A 17414-nucleotide genomic window follows, 5' to 3' on the forward strand; every position below is an offset into this window, starting at 1 on the left:
TGGTAAAGCTACTAAAGCCTCATTATTACCCAATTTGTGTTGCACTTTTGATTAGAAAACACAATTATGTGCATAGTGTCATAATCTCACCTACCTTTGTGCTTTGAGGAAACTGTAAGAAAACACGTCTCCTGGACAGGGCTGCCCGTGCTTATCAGACCTCACGTCTCCTGAAGCGCTCTTTGCACTCAAGCTAATGAAGGCACTGCTTCCCCGGGCCTCACCTCCCGCCCAGACTTTGGGGCTCATTGTTCAGAACAAACAGTCCTGCCCCAGTTCTCGTCCACTTCTTGTGGTAGTGAACAAAAAAATATGGCATCTTAGTGTGATAGAATTGATTTATCCCTCCCGAGGATCTGTCTTCTGTTCTTTTTGTTTTCGTTCACTCCTTCAATTATTTATTCTTTCATCAAACTGCTATTAAGCGCCATCTTAATCTATGTTAGGTATCAAATTAGGCACTGAGGATGCAAAGTTTAAAAAGGCAGGGTCAGGCCAGGCACGGTGGCTCACACCTGTAATCTCAGAACTCTGGAGGCTCATGCAGTTACATCGCTCCAGCTCAGGAGTTCAAGGAGAAAGCTCAAGAGTTCAGCCTGAGAAAGAGTGAGAGCCTATCTCTAAAAATAGAAACACTAGCCAAGTGTTGTGGTGGGCACCTGTAGTCCCAGATACTTGGGAGGCTCAGGAAGGAGGATCGCTTGAGCCCAAGTATTTGAGGTTGCTGTGAGCTATGAGGCCATGGAACTCTACGCAGGGACAGAGTGAGACTGTCTCAAAAAAATAAAAAAGTAAAAACACAGGGTCTGTGCCCTTCAGAAGCTCACAGGCTAGTGGGGCCAGCAGAAAAGTAAAGAGAAGTGGAAGCCAGTGTGACTGAGGCCACGAGGGAGGCAAGAACAGGGTGTTAGAGGGGCTTGTTCCAGAGGATCTTACCCGGGCTGGAGGGAGGAATGGAGATTCAAGGCAGACTTCTCGGTGGGAGTAATGTCTGAGCTGAACTTTGAATCAGGTTGTGTAGAAAGGAGAAGATGATGCATACAGGGTGGTGTGTGGCCCAAGCGGAGCTGTGCATCTGGGTTCACTTGCTAGCTCAGAGTAACCGGACAGACAGCACGTGTGGTTTGCTCAAACTCTTGGGTGCCTGTCTGTGTGTGCTGGGAGGAGGGGGACAGTGGCAAGAAGTGAGACTGGACAGGTGGGGACGCGCACAACCCAAGAGGTTCCCTGTTGGACGCGCTGTGGAAAGCTCAGCCAGCCACTGAAGGCTTAGTTTCAAGCAGAGCAGGGTCACCCTCAGATTTGTGCTTCACAAAAAACAAAGCAAACAAAACAGAAAACCCCCTTGGCCGTGTGTAGAGGATGGAGGACCTCCTGGAGCCAGGGAGTATATGAGGAAATACAAGAGGTCTCCTTAGGGACCCGTCTCTGTGAGGCTTGGCTGTAATGGGGAAAGGTCCATTATAAGGGAAGACAGCTGTCCCTTGGCCTCATGTGTCCTGTTCCAGAAAGCACGGCACAGATTGATGAGGGCAGGATGTCTGTGGCTGCTCAGGGAGGGCAGGATTACCATGAGTGATCCAGAAGGACTCTCTGGGAACAGGGACACTTGGCTTTGCAGTCCCACCCTGACCAAGTCTGTGGTTAAGACTTCTCAACTTCTCATCTCTGGGTATCACTTCTCCCATCTAAAAGTGAGGAGATTGAGCTAAATTATTCCTGAGGTTTCTTTCAGCGCTGAAATCAGTAACAAGACTTCATGATCTGGCTTTTGAATCTTATGAATCTGCTAAAACTTCTTTCAAGGTTGTTGTGGAAATTAAATGTGATACTGTCTGTGAAATGTTTAGCTCTGTATCTCTGTATAAATGGATGGAGGCTACTAGTATAAAATACCTTCAGAAATGAAGCTGGTGACCTTGGAGAGACCATGAAACAAAGAAACTCACCCTTACATCACACAGTGTCAATGAACTGGACAAGTGAATATAGTGCAGCATTTACAAATTCAGCCACCTGTGCAATCTTTCCTGAGTCTTAGGTCAACCACCGTCACAGGGCTGCGGAGGTTGCGCTGATACACTGTGACCGATCGCCCTCTAGTGGCCACAGATACTAACATTTTCATGAAGATTATTCAAAGACGACGGGGCTGTGTGGGCATGTAAGCAAACATTGAGGATTTGGGTTCATTAATCTTATGCAAAGCTAATACAGCGAATATTAGATAAAACTGGTAAAGTTCCATTAATTATACCACTTCTAATAACAACTCCTTAGTCAATTTTTCTGTAAAAGTCATGTTCTGGACAGTTATAAGAAAGCTCTTGCAGTTCTAAGAGAAAATTACATTTTAAATTAAAACAAATTATATGGAACATTTGAATTGCACATAAAATATTCAGATTAGTTCTGTATGCCATGGAATTGAAAATAATTTGGAATAACTCAGAAGGATGGTGCAGTAATGCTTGGGTTGGGTTGTAGAACTCAAAAGTTTTTCTAGAAGTGACCTGGCTACAAACTTGGCTCTGTGACTTTGGGCAAGTGGCTTCCTTTTTGTGGACCTGTTTTTTTTTTTAAATATAGAGCTGTAACCCTGAACAACTTGAAGGTCATTTCTAGCTCTAACAGTCATTAAGGCAGAAAAGTTACCCCGTTTGCTTTTATTAGTGCTCTGATTTCAAAGAAATTTGAAGTCAACTTTTCTTCATCAACTTGAGGTTTCCAGCACAGCAAAGGCCACTTAAAGGTGAGTTTGTACATCTTATAAACTTAGCCCAAGCTGTCTGTAGCAGAGGCAGCTGGTCACTAACAAACATCTATGCTTCCCTCCATGATGTAGAATTTTATGGAAAAGCAGCTGTCCATTCATGACTCCACTTAGCAGCCCCCATATAACTAGTTCTTACCAAAGGTATGTGAGTAAGTATGATGTATTTTCAAGCCAAAGTATTTCTAAAATAGTTCAGTACCAAGTCTACAATCCTCCATTCTTTTGCTTTCACTTTGTCCTTAAAGGGATGACACTCAGGAGAAAGGAACTGGAGTATCCCAATTACCTACTGAAGATAAGCCATCCTATCAGTAAGGCCTGCATTGGTTTCAGTGTGCGTGAAGGTCCTGAAAACGATGGGGTGGTTCAGTTGTAGCTAATCTGAGGCATTGCAAGGGCACCTGGCTAGCTCAGTGGAGCATGAGACTTCATCTGAGGCATTGGTGAAAGTAAACTGAGCAATCAATGAGGGGGTGGGGAGGGAGGGGAAGGGGGAGAGAGATCAAGAAACCAAAGTAGAGGAAAAATTAGTGCAGTCATTGTTTGTTTTTGTTATGTTCGGAACAAAAACAGTTTTGTTCTGACAAAGGTCTTGTCGAAAAGATTTTGTTTTGTTTTGTTACACAAAGGGCGTCTGATGTAGACAATCTCCTTTCTATACCCTATCAAGGGATGCAGAAAGCACATTTACTGCCAAGTTTTAACAAGTGCGCTGGAACAAAAGGAAGTTCAATAATCACTGACGGATGAAATAACAGAAAAGTTATGTTGCTTTGTGCAATGTCCCAATTCTTCCACATTGTGGGGGGAGCTTATTAAGGGGGACGGGAGGGACAAGTATTTATTAATTGATGTTTTACTTTTGATAGCAGGAAAAATATGAAAGACAAAACAAGTATTCTATTTAGCTCTCAAATTTTAAACTAGCAGTCTATGGCAAGATGACTGAGAATCAGTGATACAGAAAAAAATCTGCAAAAGTACAAATAGGACTGACTGCAGGACAGCGCTGGCCTCCCGAGCTATGGGCTGACTATACTGCCGGCCACAAGGACAGTAAGCAAACCGGCAAGAGTCCGTGACAACTCTTCAGAGGAATGTATTTCCAGTGAAGTAAATGCCTCAGGGGTGTCACTGCTTTCCCACCTAAATTACCATTCGGGCACCGGAGTTCAAATTGGTTCCATAAACAAAGAGGAACATGCCTACACTACTTAAGAAAAATAAACTTATAGGAATCAAACATTTCTCTGCAGATCTTAACAAAATTTAAAGGATACAGAGCTCTTGATCTAGCAACTAAGTTTCTAAGAATCTATTCTGAGAAGTACTAAAAGTGTGTAAAAAAAAGTATTTTTTTTTTGACAGAGCCTCAAGCTGTTGTCCTGGGTAGAGTGCTGTGGCATCACAGCTCACAGCAACCAACTCTTGGGCTTAAGTGATTCTCTTGCCTCCGCCTCCCTAGTAGCTGGGACTACAGGCACCCGCCACAACACCCAGTTATTTTTTGTTGCAGCCGTCATTGTTTGACGGGACCAGGCTGGATTTGAACCTGCCATCAGGTGTATCTGGCTGGCCACTTGAGCCACAGGCGCCGAGCCAAAAAAGAATTATTTTTAATAGAAAATAACCTAAACTCAACTGAAAACTGATCAAATCAATCAAGGCAAATCTGTACTGCAGAATGCTGTTTACCTGCTGCAAAAATGAACAATCTTCCTGTACTAACATGGAAAGATTTCCTCACAGACAAAAGAGTTGAAGATAAACAGTATGATTTGGCATTTTAAATTTATAAATTTTGTAGACGGGGAAGTAAAAAGATTAATGGCCTAACACTGATTTAAGGTGAGATCGTCACCTACTCTCTGTAATATAACTAAATAATTTAGTTATTTACTGTGTGTTGCCTTCGTAATTAACCTCCTCATGTACTCTATCCTCGGACTCAAACTCCTACATCCTCCTAGTATTTCTCCCAGTGCTCCTGAGGTAACGTCTCTCTGGACATCTTCTCCAAATGCCAAATCCCTCCAGGTGGCCTCTTCCCAGAAAGTGACCCCACTCTCACATCCCCAATACTGTTCTCGTTTGCCCATTCCCTTTGAAGCCCTCCCGACACTCGTCGTCAGTTCCCAACTGAAACTTGGCATCTCAGCTATTCCCGCCTGGTTTCTCTTTCCCACTTATTTGATAACTGCCTTCTTGTGAGAAGAAACCAAGATTTACTCATCTTTTTGTCCCCTACAGTGCTCAACATAATAGACGCTCAACACACATTTGCTAAATTAATGTGGCATTTTTATTTTTTGCCATTCAATATGTATATTGCTAACAATTTAGAAAGAATCCAAATGGTCATTTTATTTTCAAATTTTTATTTATATGGAAACTTCAGCATGTTTTACCTTAATTTTTACCACAAGATAAAAATTCCAAAACTTAAAATCCGATATTTTATAATACGTCATATGTGTAAGGGTAAAGTTCCATCATTTTTGAGGAAAATCTTTCATAATTCTAAAAACACAGATATTTACAATATTCTCTAACACAGATACATACAACATGGCATCATACTTTGAGTGTACAAAAGCATTTAATTGTATTTTATTACAGAACACTGTAAAATTCAAGCTAATGAAAAACGTCCACAAACACAGATAACATGTGAGAAAAACAATAGCAACCACTTTATCAGTGACCACGCACAAGCCTAGTAAACTTACACACAATTTACACGGCAAACCTACAAATTCAAAGATGTATGACTGAGCTACTTAAATCATGCTAGAAGCCAAATACTATTTTATAATTCACAGGTTTAAACAGGTGTTTTGTGGTTATCTATGGAATAGGAATACAAACTATGAAAACATATTTAACAGATTTCTTAATTCTTAAGAGAGTATAGTAGGAAATCTTAAAGATAGCAAATCAGGCATTTTTTCCCCCTGAAATTAAAAGTCTGTGCAAATACATTCATAAATACCAAAGGGGGAAAATAAAAACAACCCAAATATTAATCATAGAATTCATTTTCCTTTCTCAAACCTAGTTTGAGAAAGAGCATAATTACAGCTTCTCTGAGATACCTGTATTTTCTTCTGATTTAGTGGAGGAAAGCATAGTCATTCCTTCCCTTGCTCCCAGGAAGGATTTAAGGTGGTTTAGAAGATGAATTAAAAACACAAACAAACAAAAAACCCCAGAAAACATAACTGCAGGTTAAATTAAAAGCAAAAAAAAAAAAGAGAGAAAACAAGAGTTTGGGGGAACGGCACACATAAAACCATTTTAACAAGGCCAGTGAGTAATACCCTAAAGTACATTAGCTTTTTCTTCCGCAGTGATGTTCTGAAAATACTGCAAAATACATTAATTTGTAAGAAAACTATTAAAGTACCGGTAAACTGGAGATGCACAGCAAATTTGTTAAGTTTTTAATTAACCCTGACAAAACAGATGGCCGTAAGAAGGTGTGTGCTTTTCTTTGTGCTTGGGTAAAAAGTTTTCTTAAAACGCCACAACGTGAGCTCTAGATTACACACTAACTATTGATAATATTGCTAGGGCAGAGTGCAGTAGGTGAGGAAAACAGAATTAGGGAACTCTGCATTAATTTCTACTGAGAACGCTACCAACTGTGTGACCTGTGGCTTGGTGGCTTCAGGTCAGGTCACGGCTCCTCTGTTGGCACAGGACAGAGCATCAATCCTAGGGCATCCTGACTGTATCAGATCCACCAGGTCCTCTGGCTCAACTTGTTAGACCCAGCAGGAGAGATAGGAAGACGGTAAACTAACAAGCGTGAGGCTCGCTGAGGGTGGCGTGGAGAGGGCGCTGGCTCCTCACCCCCAGGGAGCTGCACAGGCTCTGACTATGCTCAGTCTAGTCTGCAGGTCAGACTCACTCCACTCCTGGGCACAGGGCAGGAGATACTACAGAGAGAGGCTGGGGGCAGCAATTTACTAGTGTCAGGGAAACAGGAATGGGTGCCTTCATCTTTATTCTGCAGGCCCAACTTTCAAAAATGATAGGATAAATGATCCTGTGCCCGTATCCTGAGAGGTAGGAAGGCGAGGGAATGAGGATGAAGGAAGGGGCTCGAGCAAAGTGGGGAGCAGAGAAAGGCGGCGAGCTGTTCCCCTTTAAAGGGTGGCCCAAGTTTCTAAGCTACTGATTGAGGATGAGGATAAAAACGCCTATGTGAGGACTAAAACCAACTGCCTTGTATCTTTTTCCAAGGAGGATGGTCCCAAGCAATTCTCCTGAGTTTTGGTCATGTCAAGAAGGAATGAAGTTCAAGCCCGTAGATCTCTAACTGTGGAAATGACAGTGCTCTTGGCTAGAGTGGTAAAGGCCAACCTAGGGTCTGTGGTAGTGGGGGCAGGAAAGAAAAGTGATCACTGTTTTTTTCAGTGATAGCCTTTGGAATATAGGTAGAGGCACAAGTGCCTTGGGCCCACAGTGTGTGTGTGTATTTTTTTTTTTTTGAGACAGAGTCTCACTCTGTCACCTTTGGTAGAATGCTGCGGTGTCACAGCTCACAGCAACCTCAAACTCTAGGGCTCAAGTGATTCTCTTGTCTCAGCCTTCAGAGTAGCTGGGACTACAGGTGCCCACCACAACACCCGGCTGTTTTTAGAGATGGGGGTCTCACTCTGGCTCAGGATGGTCTCAAACTTCCAAACTCAAGCGATCCACCCACCTTGGCCTCTCCGAGTGCTAGGGTAACAGGCATGAGACAACTGCGCATGGTGCCCACAGTAGTTTTTAGAGACCCACAAAATTTTTTAACTTTTTTATCCTCATTAAGAAAAAAGTGAACATGTAGATTGAACAAAACATTTTAATCTAAAGCATTAATAAATTCATTTTATATGAATACAATTATAAAATATAATTTTAAATTCTGTATGGAATTATGGGTCCAAGAAGGCAAAAAGCACCCAGGAGCCATGAAAATCCTAATGCAGCTCTATATACAAGGTCAAACCAATTATCAGAAAGGAAATTAAAGATCATTTAAAAGGATTAGAGAAGAACAGTTTGAGGCTAAAATAATGGAGAGGAAAGAGTCTGACCTGGCAGATCTTGTTCCACTGATTTTTCTGTTCTTGAATGTTACTCTGGCATTAGACTTTTTTCCTTTTTTTTTGTTCTATTTCTTTGGAATTAGAGTTTTAAAGAATGCTAAGTCTAATAAGGAAGTACTAGTGCCAATTTCCACTAGCTAGGCAAAAAAAAAAAAAAAAAAATAAGCTTATTATTTTATAGCCATTGTGCAAAAATAGTAACAGAATCAAGTTGAAAGACTTGGATGTTTTCACATCCTTTCTCCATTTTCTGTAAACATTATGTCACAGGCAGGTTTTCCTTTGCGAATCTGCCCCCTGACTTACTGTATCATACGCCCACTCACTTCTAGACTTCCTCTGTGCTTCTCCAAAACCTGGCTCCAATTATCATTTGTAGCCTAAGGCTGGCAGTGCCAGGAATGTGGGCACCGCAGTTGCAAAAATATTTTAAGAATATGACTTTAAAAAAAAAGTAGGAAGAAAAAGAAAAAAAAAGAATAAATGGGCAGGAAGGGAGAAAAAATAACAAACTTTAATGTATTAAAATTATGTCATCAAAATAAATGGGAAAGGATTTACACTAATATATCAACTGTGGTTATCTAGATAAGACTGAGATATTTGTACTTTATACATTTCTATACATTTTAAATATATAAGATAAATGTATTCTACAGTCAGAAAAAGAATACTCAGTAAACATTTAGAAAATTGTGCTCTCAAGGCCCTAAACTCTGAGAATTGTCCCTTTTGAGTTTGTTACAATATGGCTTAAGTTAGCGAATTGACATGCAGGAAGACTCAGATTTGAGAACAAAACGTCCAACAATTCTTTACTTTCCATCACCCAAATTCACCAATATTACAGGGAAATGTCAATCGAGAAAACTAATAAACACCACTTTCATAGCATCTGTTTCCCCAACACTATGAGGAAATAGGTCAAAAGGAAGAAAAATACAAAGGAATGGATTACTGCTTTTCACAGAAAGCAGACCTTTTGAGCATGGAATAGAATACAAAGTCACAAAATTCACACCCTTGAATCACTACAGGTAAAAAGCGGAGGCCCAGAAAGGTCAAGTGATTTGATCAACGTTACAAAGCAAATTTGATATAGAATGTTAGGATATGAGTTCAAGTTTCCTGATTTTAGTTTAGAATTCTTATAATCACAGCCTCCTGTGTCCATATGTTATATGCACACAGATAATAGAAAATTCGTTTTCTTTAAAAATACGTTAATTTTGGAACTGTATTATCTCAAAATGTAAAATTACATTCTTCAACAAATGGAATGAACCTATAAAGTTTTAGTCTTGGCGGGATAATAAGAAGTTAAGTTAGACTTTAGTTACATACGAATTTAGGCCCAGAGAGGTAACACTATTAAGATATCCCTCAAAATCACAAAGTTGAGACAAGACCCAAGTTATCTGAAACTGGCTCACAGTTACATCCAATACTGTCTTATTCTTCCTTGGCTATTGATTACAAACAAATAAAGCAAAGACACAGAATTGTATCCAGTTTAGATATGACGAAACTGTAATTAGTAAAAATTCTTAGAGAATGGATATACATGAATTCTCTAGTTATTAAAATAAAGTCTATTCCATTTCTATGAGGCATCAGAATTTCTTACTTTTATTTGAAAATGGACCTAAATCCAGATCACAATTCTGAGTTTTATTGTCATTTAAAGAGGATACTAACTGCTGGTATCTCAGGCTCATAAATCTAGAATAAAATTACAGTGTTTGTAAGTCTTTAGATAGAGTTAGAAAATAATAGCCAGCAGCCAGTGTTTTGTGAGGCCCATGAGCTATTATAGAGTTACAAAAAATACACATAAAGAATAATGTCGGATAGACCACGCGGATCCAAAGGCCACCTTTATTTACTAACTGGCCCTTCACAGACAAGGGAATTTGCTGACCTCCGTTTCAGATTCAGAAAGTGTATGAGACTGGGCTGAATATGTAAAATGTTCCATAAGACTTCTCTTATTTAAAAAAATTAAATCTCTGATTTATCCAAGTTTTATTGCAATTTGCCTTTCTCCTGACAGTAGCCAATAGGGGAAAAAAATCTAGTTTAAGGGTTATGATTACCCACATTCCAGTTAAATGATGTTTTATCATACACACTAATGTAAATAGACATCTAGTTAAAGCTATTATTTTATGCATGTGAAATCCATAAAAAAATCTCAGATATCTGAGAAAATGGCCTATCCTGTAGTATTGTTTCTATAAAATAAAATGGAAGCAAATATCTATGATTAAAAACTAGTAATTTGATTGTCTCCCTGTTTTTAAGATTTTCTCTTCATGCCTCCTGGCCCCCTGTATAGCACGTTGTGAAGATTTACTAACCAGTAGTTCTCAACCATATTAATATCTCAGTGATCACCCATTTGAACCATAAACAAATTTTACCAGAACATACTGAGAGATTGGAATAATTTTCATCATTATTATCATTATCATTTTAGAGACAAAGTCGCATTCTGTTGTCCAGGCTGGAGTGTAGTAACACAATCACAGCTCACTGTAACCTCAAACTCCTGGGCTTAAGTGATCCTCCTGCCTTAGCCTCCAGCGTAGCTAGGACACAGGCCTGTACCACCACGTCCAATTCGTTTTTAAAAATCATGTTTGTAGAGATGGGAATCTCTCAATGTTGCTCAAACTGGTCTCTAACTCCTGGCCTCAAGCAATCCTTCTGCCTCAACCTTCCAAAGTGCTGGGGATGACAGGCGTGAGCCACTGTGTCCAGCCAGAAGTGCTTCTAAGATGAGATATGAATAGCAAAATGGAACATAAGAAATGGCTAGTTCAGAGAAGAAACAAGACTTAGAGACATACTCCCTATGTCAAGCTGAATACGGAAGCAAAGCAGACCTCTGCCTAGGTTTCACAGCACTGCTGAACAAAGGCCTGGAGCACTGCGGTGGACCCTGCTGTACAGAAGGCTCCGATTATCACCAGATGTCTGTGTCTCTTCTTTTGCACAAAACTTATGTGTGACAAAGCCTGGACTTTGTGAATTAAAAAACAGAACAAAACACCAAAGCTGTGCCACTGTTAACTAAATTACAATTATTTCAAGGTTATAACTTTGAAAGTAGGATCTATTCTGTCAAGATTAAAATGTCTTACTTTAAAATCATCACAGTAACAATTCCTTTGTACAGTTCTCTTCAGGCACTCCATTCATTTGCTTGCTTTTATAATTAGAAAGGAATAAATTTTCTATTTGAGTCAAGAATTCTTCAGCCACGAAGCAATTAGTCACATTGCTCAGAGTTTTCCTCAGACACTCCAAAAGCTAGGTGAGAAGAAAAGTTTACACTTAAGTACATAAGAAGTATAGTTTGCATTCCCATCACTGTTTTACCCCTTTCTAAACCTCACAATTCCTAATGCTCAGATGAGAAATGCTCTCTTTAAAAGTGGATGGAGATGAACTTGTTCATACCCCTGCGGCAGAGAAAGCCCTGCTGAGAAACAGGGTTTGGTCCTTTTATGATTTTACGTAAGATAAAACTGCGATTGTATACACGATGCTTTCTACTTGGGGCAAATTTGCGACTTTATGCCTTTTTACAGTAGTTACACTTACAGAGCAAAATAACCCTGTATAAACAAACAAATACACAAACGTGCAAACACAGGACTCCACCATTTCAAACGCAGAGTGGTACTGTCTTTTCTTGGAAATGTGCATATAATCTTTTCAATAGCACGTAAAAAGTGGATGGAAAAGAAAGGAGTAAAAAATATTAAAAAGAAAGTTAATGTTTAAATTTCCTAATCTCAAATTGCTAAAAAAAAAAAAGACAGGGCGGCACCTGTGGCTCAAAGGGGTAGGGTGCCCGCCCCATATGCCGGAGGTGGCAGGTTCAAACCCAGCCCCAGCCAGAAACTACCAAAAAAAAAGACAAAATGTACAAAATGTAGCCAGTCTACTAATCTTAACTCATTATGCAAGCAGAATTCAAAACTCTTACTTCTTACTAGCAAGTTAAATAAAATGAACATTTAAATTTAATTGTTAGATTTACATGATCCCATCATTCTTCAAAATGATCAGTTGTTAAGGCTGAAATGGAAACATGGTACTTTTCAATTTAATGAGAAAAATGTTCTCCATTGTGTATAATAATAATCTGCTAAGAAATTTACCAGACGTTCCAATGCTGACAAATTTATTCTAAAATAGTATTTTTTCCTATGTGCAAACTTGGACAACAAAACACATTACTAGTTATGCCCTAGAAATTAATTTTAGAAAAGAAAAAGCAATGAAGAAATATATAGAAAATTATCTACAAAACATTAGGCATCCTGGGAAAACACATGGAGACGAACAGCGTTCGAATCTGTGAACAATGGAACCAAGTAAAGTGAAGGCAGCTTACTTTCTGCAAACAAGTCAGGTCAGAATCCCGGCGAAAGATTTTATCCATGGGGACCCAGCTGTAGGAAGAAACATGAAAACGAACTGATAAAACAAACTAATCCGTTCCGTAATGAGCTATCCCTGATGCCAACATCACAATTTTATATCTAACTTGGGTTTTCTTTGAAACATAATTTAATGAGAAACACCGCAGATGTGCGACCATCTCAAACAAGCACATACCTACGGGACAGCCTGTATTTTTCTATTATCCATCTTGTCTTTTCAAACACTAATCCCCACTGAGGTTCTTCTAACATCTGTTGTACTTCAAATTTGTAAGGTAAGCCTAGAAAAGCATAAAAAAGCACATTTTCATCAACTGTTGCTTAAATCTACAATCTCCTTTTAATTATACTTAAAATTCCCTTCAGTGTTTCTACAACCAAGCTTGGCAGCCCAGCTGAGGAGCACTTTCTACAGAGCAGGCGTTCATTAAATATTTACTGCCGGACTGTTTCAGGTCCTCCAAGCATGTTAATGCCAACCTATTAGTAATAACAAAGAAAAGGAAAAGTGCCACTTGTGTAAAAATTCTATGCAAGGCACTGTGAGGTAGAATGATCACATAATTTATTACCCACACCAGGAGACTTTTTGAGTCAAAAGAGGCACTATTAGCAATAATGCTTGAACCACAGGCTGAAATTGGGATTGTCACAGGCAAACCAAGACATACTACCATCCTTTTAGTGATAAAGTTTTTTTTTCTTTTTTTAAATAAAACACAGGTTATTAAGCTTCCAACCATAACATAAGGTAGGTGACATTATTCCTATCTCACAGATGAGAAAACTGAAGCTGAGCCGGGTTAGTGAGGTGCACAGGCTACAGCACGCAGGCCGGCCAACCTCTGAGCCCACACTCAGAAGTGCGGCTCAGACCAAAAAAAAAAAAAAAAGGCAAAAAATAGCATATTTCCTCACAATGAAACGAGGCATAATTTAGTTGTCAATCTGCTCTAAAAAGGCATTTTTTTTTCATATTTTCATTTGTTTGGGAGGAAAGGAGACAGCAAGCCTGATAACTAATCTTTTTTTTTTTTTATAACTAATTTTTTTTACTTTATTTCTCAATTCTCCTCTCCTCCAAAAACTTACAAAGAATGACTCATTCTAGTACACAGGATACTAAGCAAACTCCTTTTGGTGATAACAATAACCTACTTGACATGCTTTGATTACCCACTAAGCACAGTTCCAGCTACAATCCTAACTACCTATGGAAAACCTCTTATCTGCTGAACAGCTTACACATATTACCTACAGTCCTGACAACCACCCACCCTGTAAGCAAGGTAATTCTTCCTCATTTTATGGATGTAGCAGAGAATGAGAGTAACCTGCCCAAGGTAATAACCAATGAATGTCAAAGCTAGAATCTGAATACAGCTGAGGGACTCCTACTCTTAATGAAAGCGGAAAACAGAAACAAAGAGGAAAATAACGCATTTTCAGGGGGTGCTGATGAACAAAATGAAAACTCACAAACTAGCTACAGCTCTCTTTGATATTTTTCTAATCTAAAAAAAGACACTAAAGCTAGTACCTTCCTTTTATACAGAATATTTTGTCCACTAAAATATTAGGAGAAAACTAACCACTAAGTATATTTCCTGCCCGTTCCAGAATTAAAGGTATTTTAAAGATAGGACCTGAGTTAAAAGTATTAGCACAAGGTACACTTTGGCTTCTAGAAAACCTTAATTTTTGGTTTCTCTGAGGAGCAAAGCGAAAGATAAGATCTAGTCTGAGGCGTTAGCAGGACAAGTCACTTATAAGGCAGCTCTGTTCCCAGACTTTGCTGCAAGGAGGGTACCAGAAAACCCCTGTGCGCTGTGCCAGCTGCTCTGTGAGCAGCGCGCAGCTTCCCTCCCATCCTTTCAAGTGGTTCTTTCCCCTGTGGGGGTTTTTTCACGTGCATGAGTTGGTGTGCATTTTGCTAAATACTCGAGGGGTACCTTCTGCAAATCTCCAGAGTTTGCTCTTTATTCAGCTTTCTGTTCTCTGGGATTCTGTCCTGCAAATTTAGCTGCCTTCATCATCTTAGAATCCTCGCCTCCACCCCCTCCTAGAACCTGCCGTGCTCAGGGACTTGCTCCCCTTGTGCCACACCTGGAAACCCTCCTCAGTCAGCAGCTGGGAAACTGGCTGACTCTGTTTCTTTCCCAGCTCTCAGCAATCACGTTCCTTTGCTGCCTGATACTGTGACCTAATTACCTTTATTTTATATGTTTTGTCCACTTTTTTTGTTATTTCAGACAGGTCCTGGTTACTTCATTTTGGCCAGAAATGGAATTCCACAAACTAATTTGTAATTTCATGTAATTCTAATGAATTTAAACTTAAAGTCAGACCAGAATAGAGGCTCACTATCAAAATCTAACAGACTGGGAGATTAAGAAATGATTTAAAGTGAGAACTATTTAATTGTGATTCTCCTTTTTGTAAAATTACACGGAGTCAAAGAATAATATATATTCCGTGCTATGGTGAAAACGCACATTCTGGAGTACAGTGAATGCCCTCATTACCCAGTCAACAGACACCCACAGAGCACTGACCCTTCCCTGATGCCAGGTGACTGTGGGCGCTATGACGAGACCAAGACACAGGCTCTGCTCTTCAGAGTCTCAGTTTAATACAACATTACATTAAAGGACTAATGCAACTAGGAAGGCAGAAAATCAGTACTGCAGAGATACTAAGAACAGAGCAGTGATAAACAGCACGGGACGGCTGGGGGTCTTTACCAAACAAAAGGCATCCAAGTGAAATAATTAAGAAGGAAGAAAAATTAATTATTAAACAAACATTCATTTAGTACCTACTTTATCAGGCATCATACCAGAAATAGGATAAAAAACAAATACAATATTCTACCTACTCACAAAGAGCTCATGAAACTAAGGGGGAAGAGTCCAGGGTGCTAAGTGCAGAGCTGGTGGAGTGCCTGACCTAGAGCAGGGCAGAAAAGGTGAGGAGGAGAGAAAACATACCCTAGAGGTGCTTACTGTTTCCCCCATCACCCCACTCCTTTCCTAGTCAGCTATTCTAATTGCCCATCCAGCCAGCTAGAAGTGACGGACCATAAACATAAAACCTGAGAGGAAACAAGTCAGTTGAGGGGCTACAGCTACCAGATACAATGGGAACTAAGAGATAAAAATAATTGGCTAATCATGACTTAAACTGTGAGGTGATGGAAAGCTGGTGGTTATTTTCTTTTTCATTTGCATTCCAAAGAGAAAGCCAGCCTGAATTTATAAACGATTTTCATGAGAACAGAGACTCTGTTTTGTTCACTGCAGGGTCTCCAGGGCTTCCATACACATTGTTTGGCCCTAACTTTTCAATTATTTTGCCCCGTGTAACGCAGCAGGGACTTAAACAGCAGGGTATTAAGAAAGGGAAGAGAGTGGCATCACTAGGTGACAACCAAGAGAAACTCCTTAGTCCAGGACATAAACGTTCCATTAAATAGTTTTGCATAGTTATGAATTCTGTGATATGTACTACTCAAAGAAATGAGGGCAGAAATAGAATGAAGTTACTTTTGTTGAAAACTCACGATATGAGCCATCTGGGCTGATTTCCTCACTTATAACCAGGCAGGTAATCTGAGAATATGGTAAGGGATTGTTCTGATTATAGGGACTAACAATCATTCCAATGAACTTTGCACCTCCTCTGGAGAAGTAACTCTATAATAATAAGAAAAATATAATTAGTTTCAACTATATAAATTTAAAGGTCAGTATTTATCCATACTAACATTTTAGCAAAATAAAAATGTACATTAAAAACTTGATACCCAAACAACAACCAAAGGAAATACCTGCTGTATTCATTTCACACCGTCAATCAGGCCAAAATAGGTTCAACCCAATAACTCATGAAAAAAAAAAATCACGTGACTTACAAAACCTACATTTGCCATGAATATATTTACTAATTATATTCACTACCCTACAATACTGACAATACTCTTAAATTATAAGAGTTATAATTTAACAATAGCTGCCTACAGAAAAAATATTCACATAGCAAACATAAAATTGTAGAACAAAACAAAACTTTTTTTTTTTCAGGGATACAAAACGTGTTTCTGTATTTCAAATACACAGTCTCTGTCCTGGTTATTCCCGTCAATTTTTAAAGGATCCGAGACTAATTACCATTGTTAACTTTCATGGGTTGTCTGTACTAAACAAAATAGCTGATTTTCTATCTATAGAAATCTATATCCATATAAATTTATAGTCTTGCAATCAGAAAAAAAGAAATTCTTTTAAAATCCCAGACATAAAGAACATTAGAAATGCAATACTCTAAGCATGATGGGGGAGACAAGCAATCACTTACAGACTGCATACACGGAACACCCACCAACATACCTGGTATTTGGCTTGTGTGTCTATATCTCGTAAGGAAGGGTTAGGATCAAACGCAGGATGAGAATGGTACCATCCAAGGACACTGTAGCCTCTAGCGGCCAGAGTTTCTGAGGCCTGTGTCTGTGACACAGGATCCATCTCGCACTGCAGTCCTGTACTCAGACTATTACATGGTTCTGCGGCACAGACCTATGAAGGATGGATTCTCATATCATTATGCTAACCTCTTGTTAATTCTATTACTTTCATGTTTTAATTCTTTCACACAGAGATACAGACATTTTTCAAGACTAAGACTTTTATTTAACTGTATCCCAGGCAGCCTGCAATTTGCAAATGACTTATACCCAAAAGTATGACTGTATGCTAGGAACTTAGCATGGCTTTTACTCAAACACAATCATAATTGTTAGTTTTCCAGGTCAGCTCACACAATACCAGTACAAAGGTTATTTTTTAAACTACTCCTGTTACTTGTGATGGTAATTTCAAAAGAATGTAATATCCTAACTTTCCACTGCCCAAGTGTTAGTACATAGTTCTGGCCTCTTAGGAGGTGTGGCTTTTTGCTGGTGAAGGTAATGAGGAGCCAAGGCTTGGCAGTGTTCTCTCTTGGTGGTAAGAAGAAACAGGTGCTCAGTGTGTAGAATTTCAAGTCACTTCTAGGAATCTGTAACTTGCTGCATTTGCATAT

The 17414-nt window shown here is 39.3% G+C and overlaps 1 protein-coding gene across 3 annotated transcripts in view; it reads right to left on the bottom strand.

The window, feature by feature from the left end:
• Nucleotides 1–5086: 5086 nt before the first annotated feature.
• Nucleotides 5087–17414, bottom strand: part of MYSM1 (Myb like, SWIRM and MPN domains 1) — a 43920-nt gene continuing 31592 nt past the window's right edge. For all 3 annotated transcript variants that reach the window (XM_053576578.1, XM_053576580.1, XM_053576579.1), the window contains 5 exons: nucleotides 16721–16909; nucleotides 15895–16027; nucleotides 12508–12613; nucleotides 12284–12341; nucleotides 5087–11190 (listed from right to left, as the gene is read on the bottom strand). In XM_053576578.1, the coding sequence (XP_053432553.1) occupies nucleotides 11032–11190; nucleotides 12284–12341; nucleotides 12508–12613; nucleotides 15895–16027; nucleotides 16721–16909 (645 nt within the window). In that variant the 3' untranslated portion in view covers nucleotides 5087–11031. The remainder of the gene's footprint in view (nucleotides 11191–12283; nucleotides 12342–12507; nucleotides 12614–15894; nucleotides 16028–16720; nucleotides 16910–17414) is intronic.

The sequence above is a fragment of the Nycticebus coucang genome, chromosome 22 (genome assembly GCF_027406575.1).
Source record: "Nycticebus coucang isolate mNycCou1 chromosome 22, mNycCou1.pri, whole genome shotgun sequence".
NCBI classification, from domain to species: domain Eukaryota; kingdom Metazoa; phylum Chordata; class Mammalia; order Primates; family Lorisidae; genus Nycticebus; species Nycticebus coucang.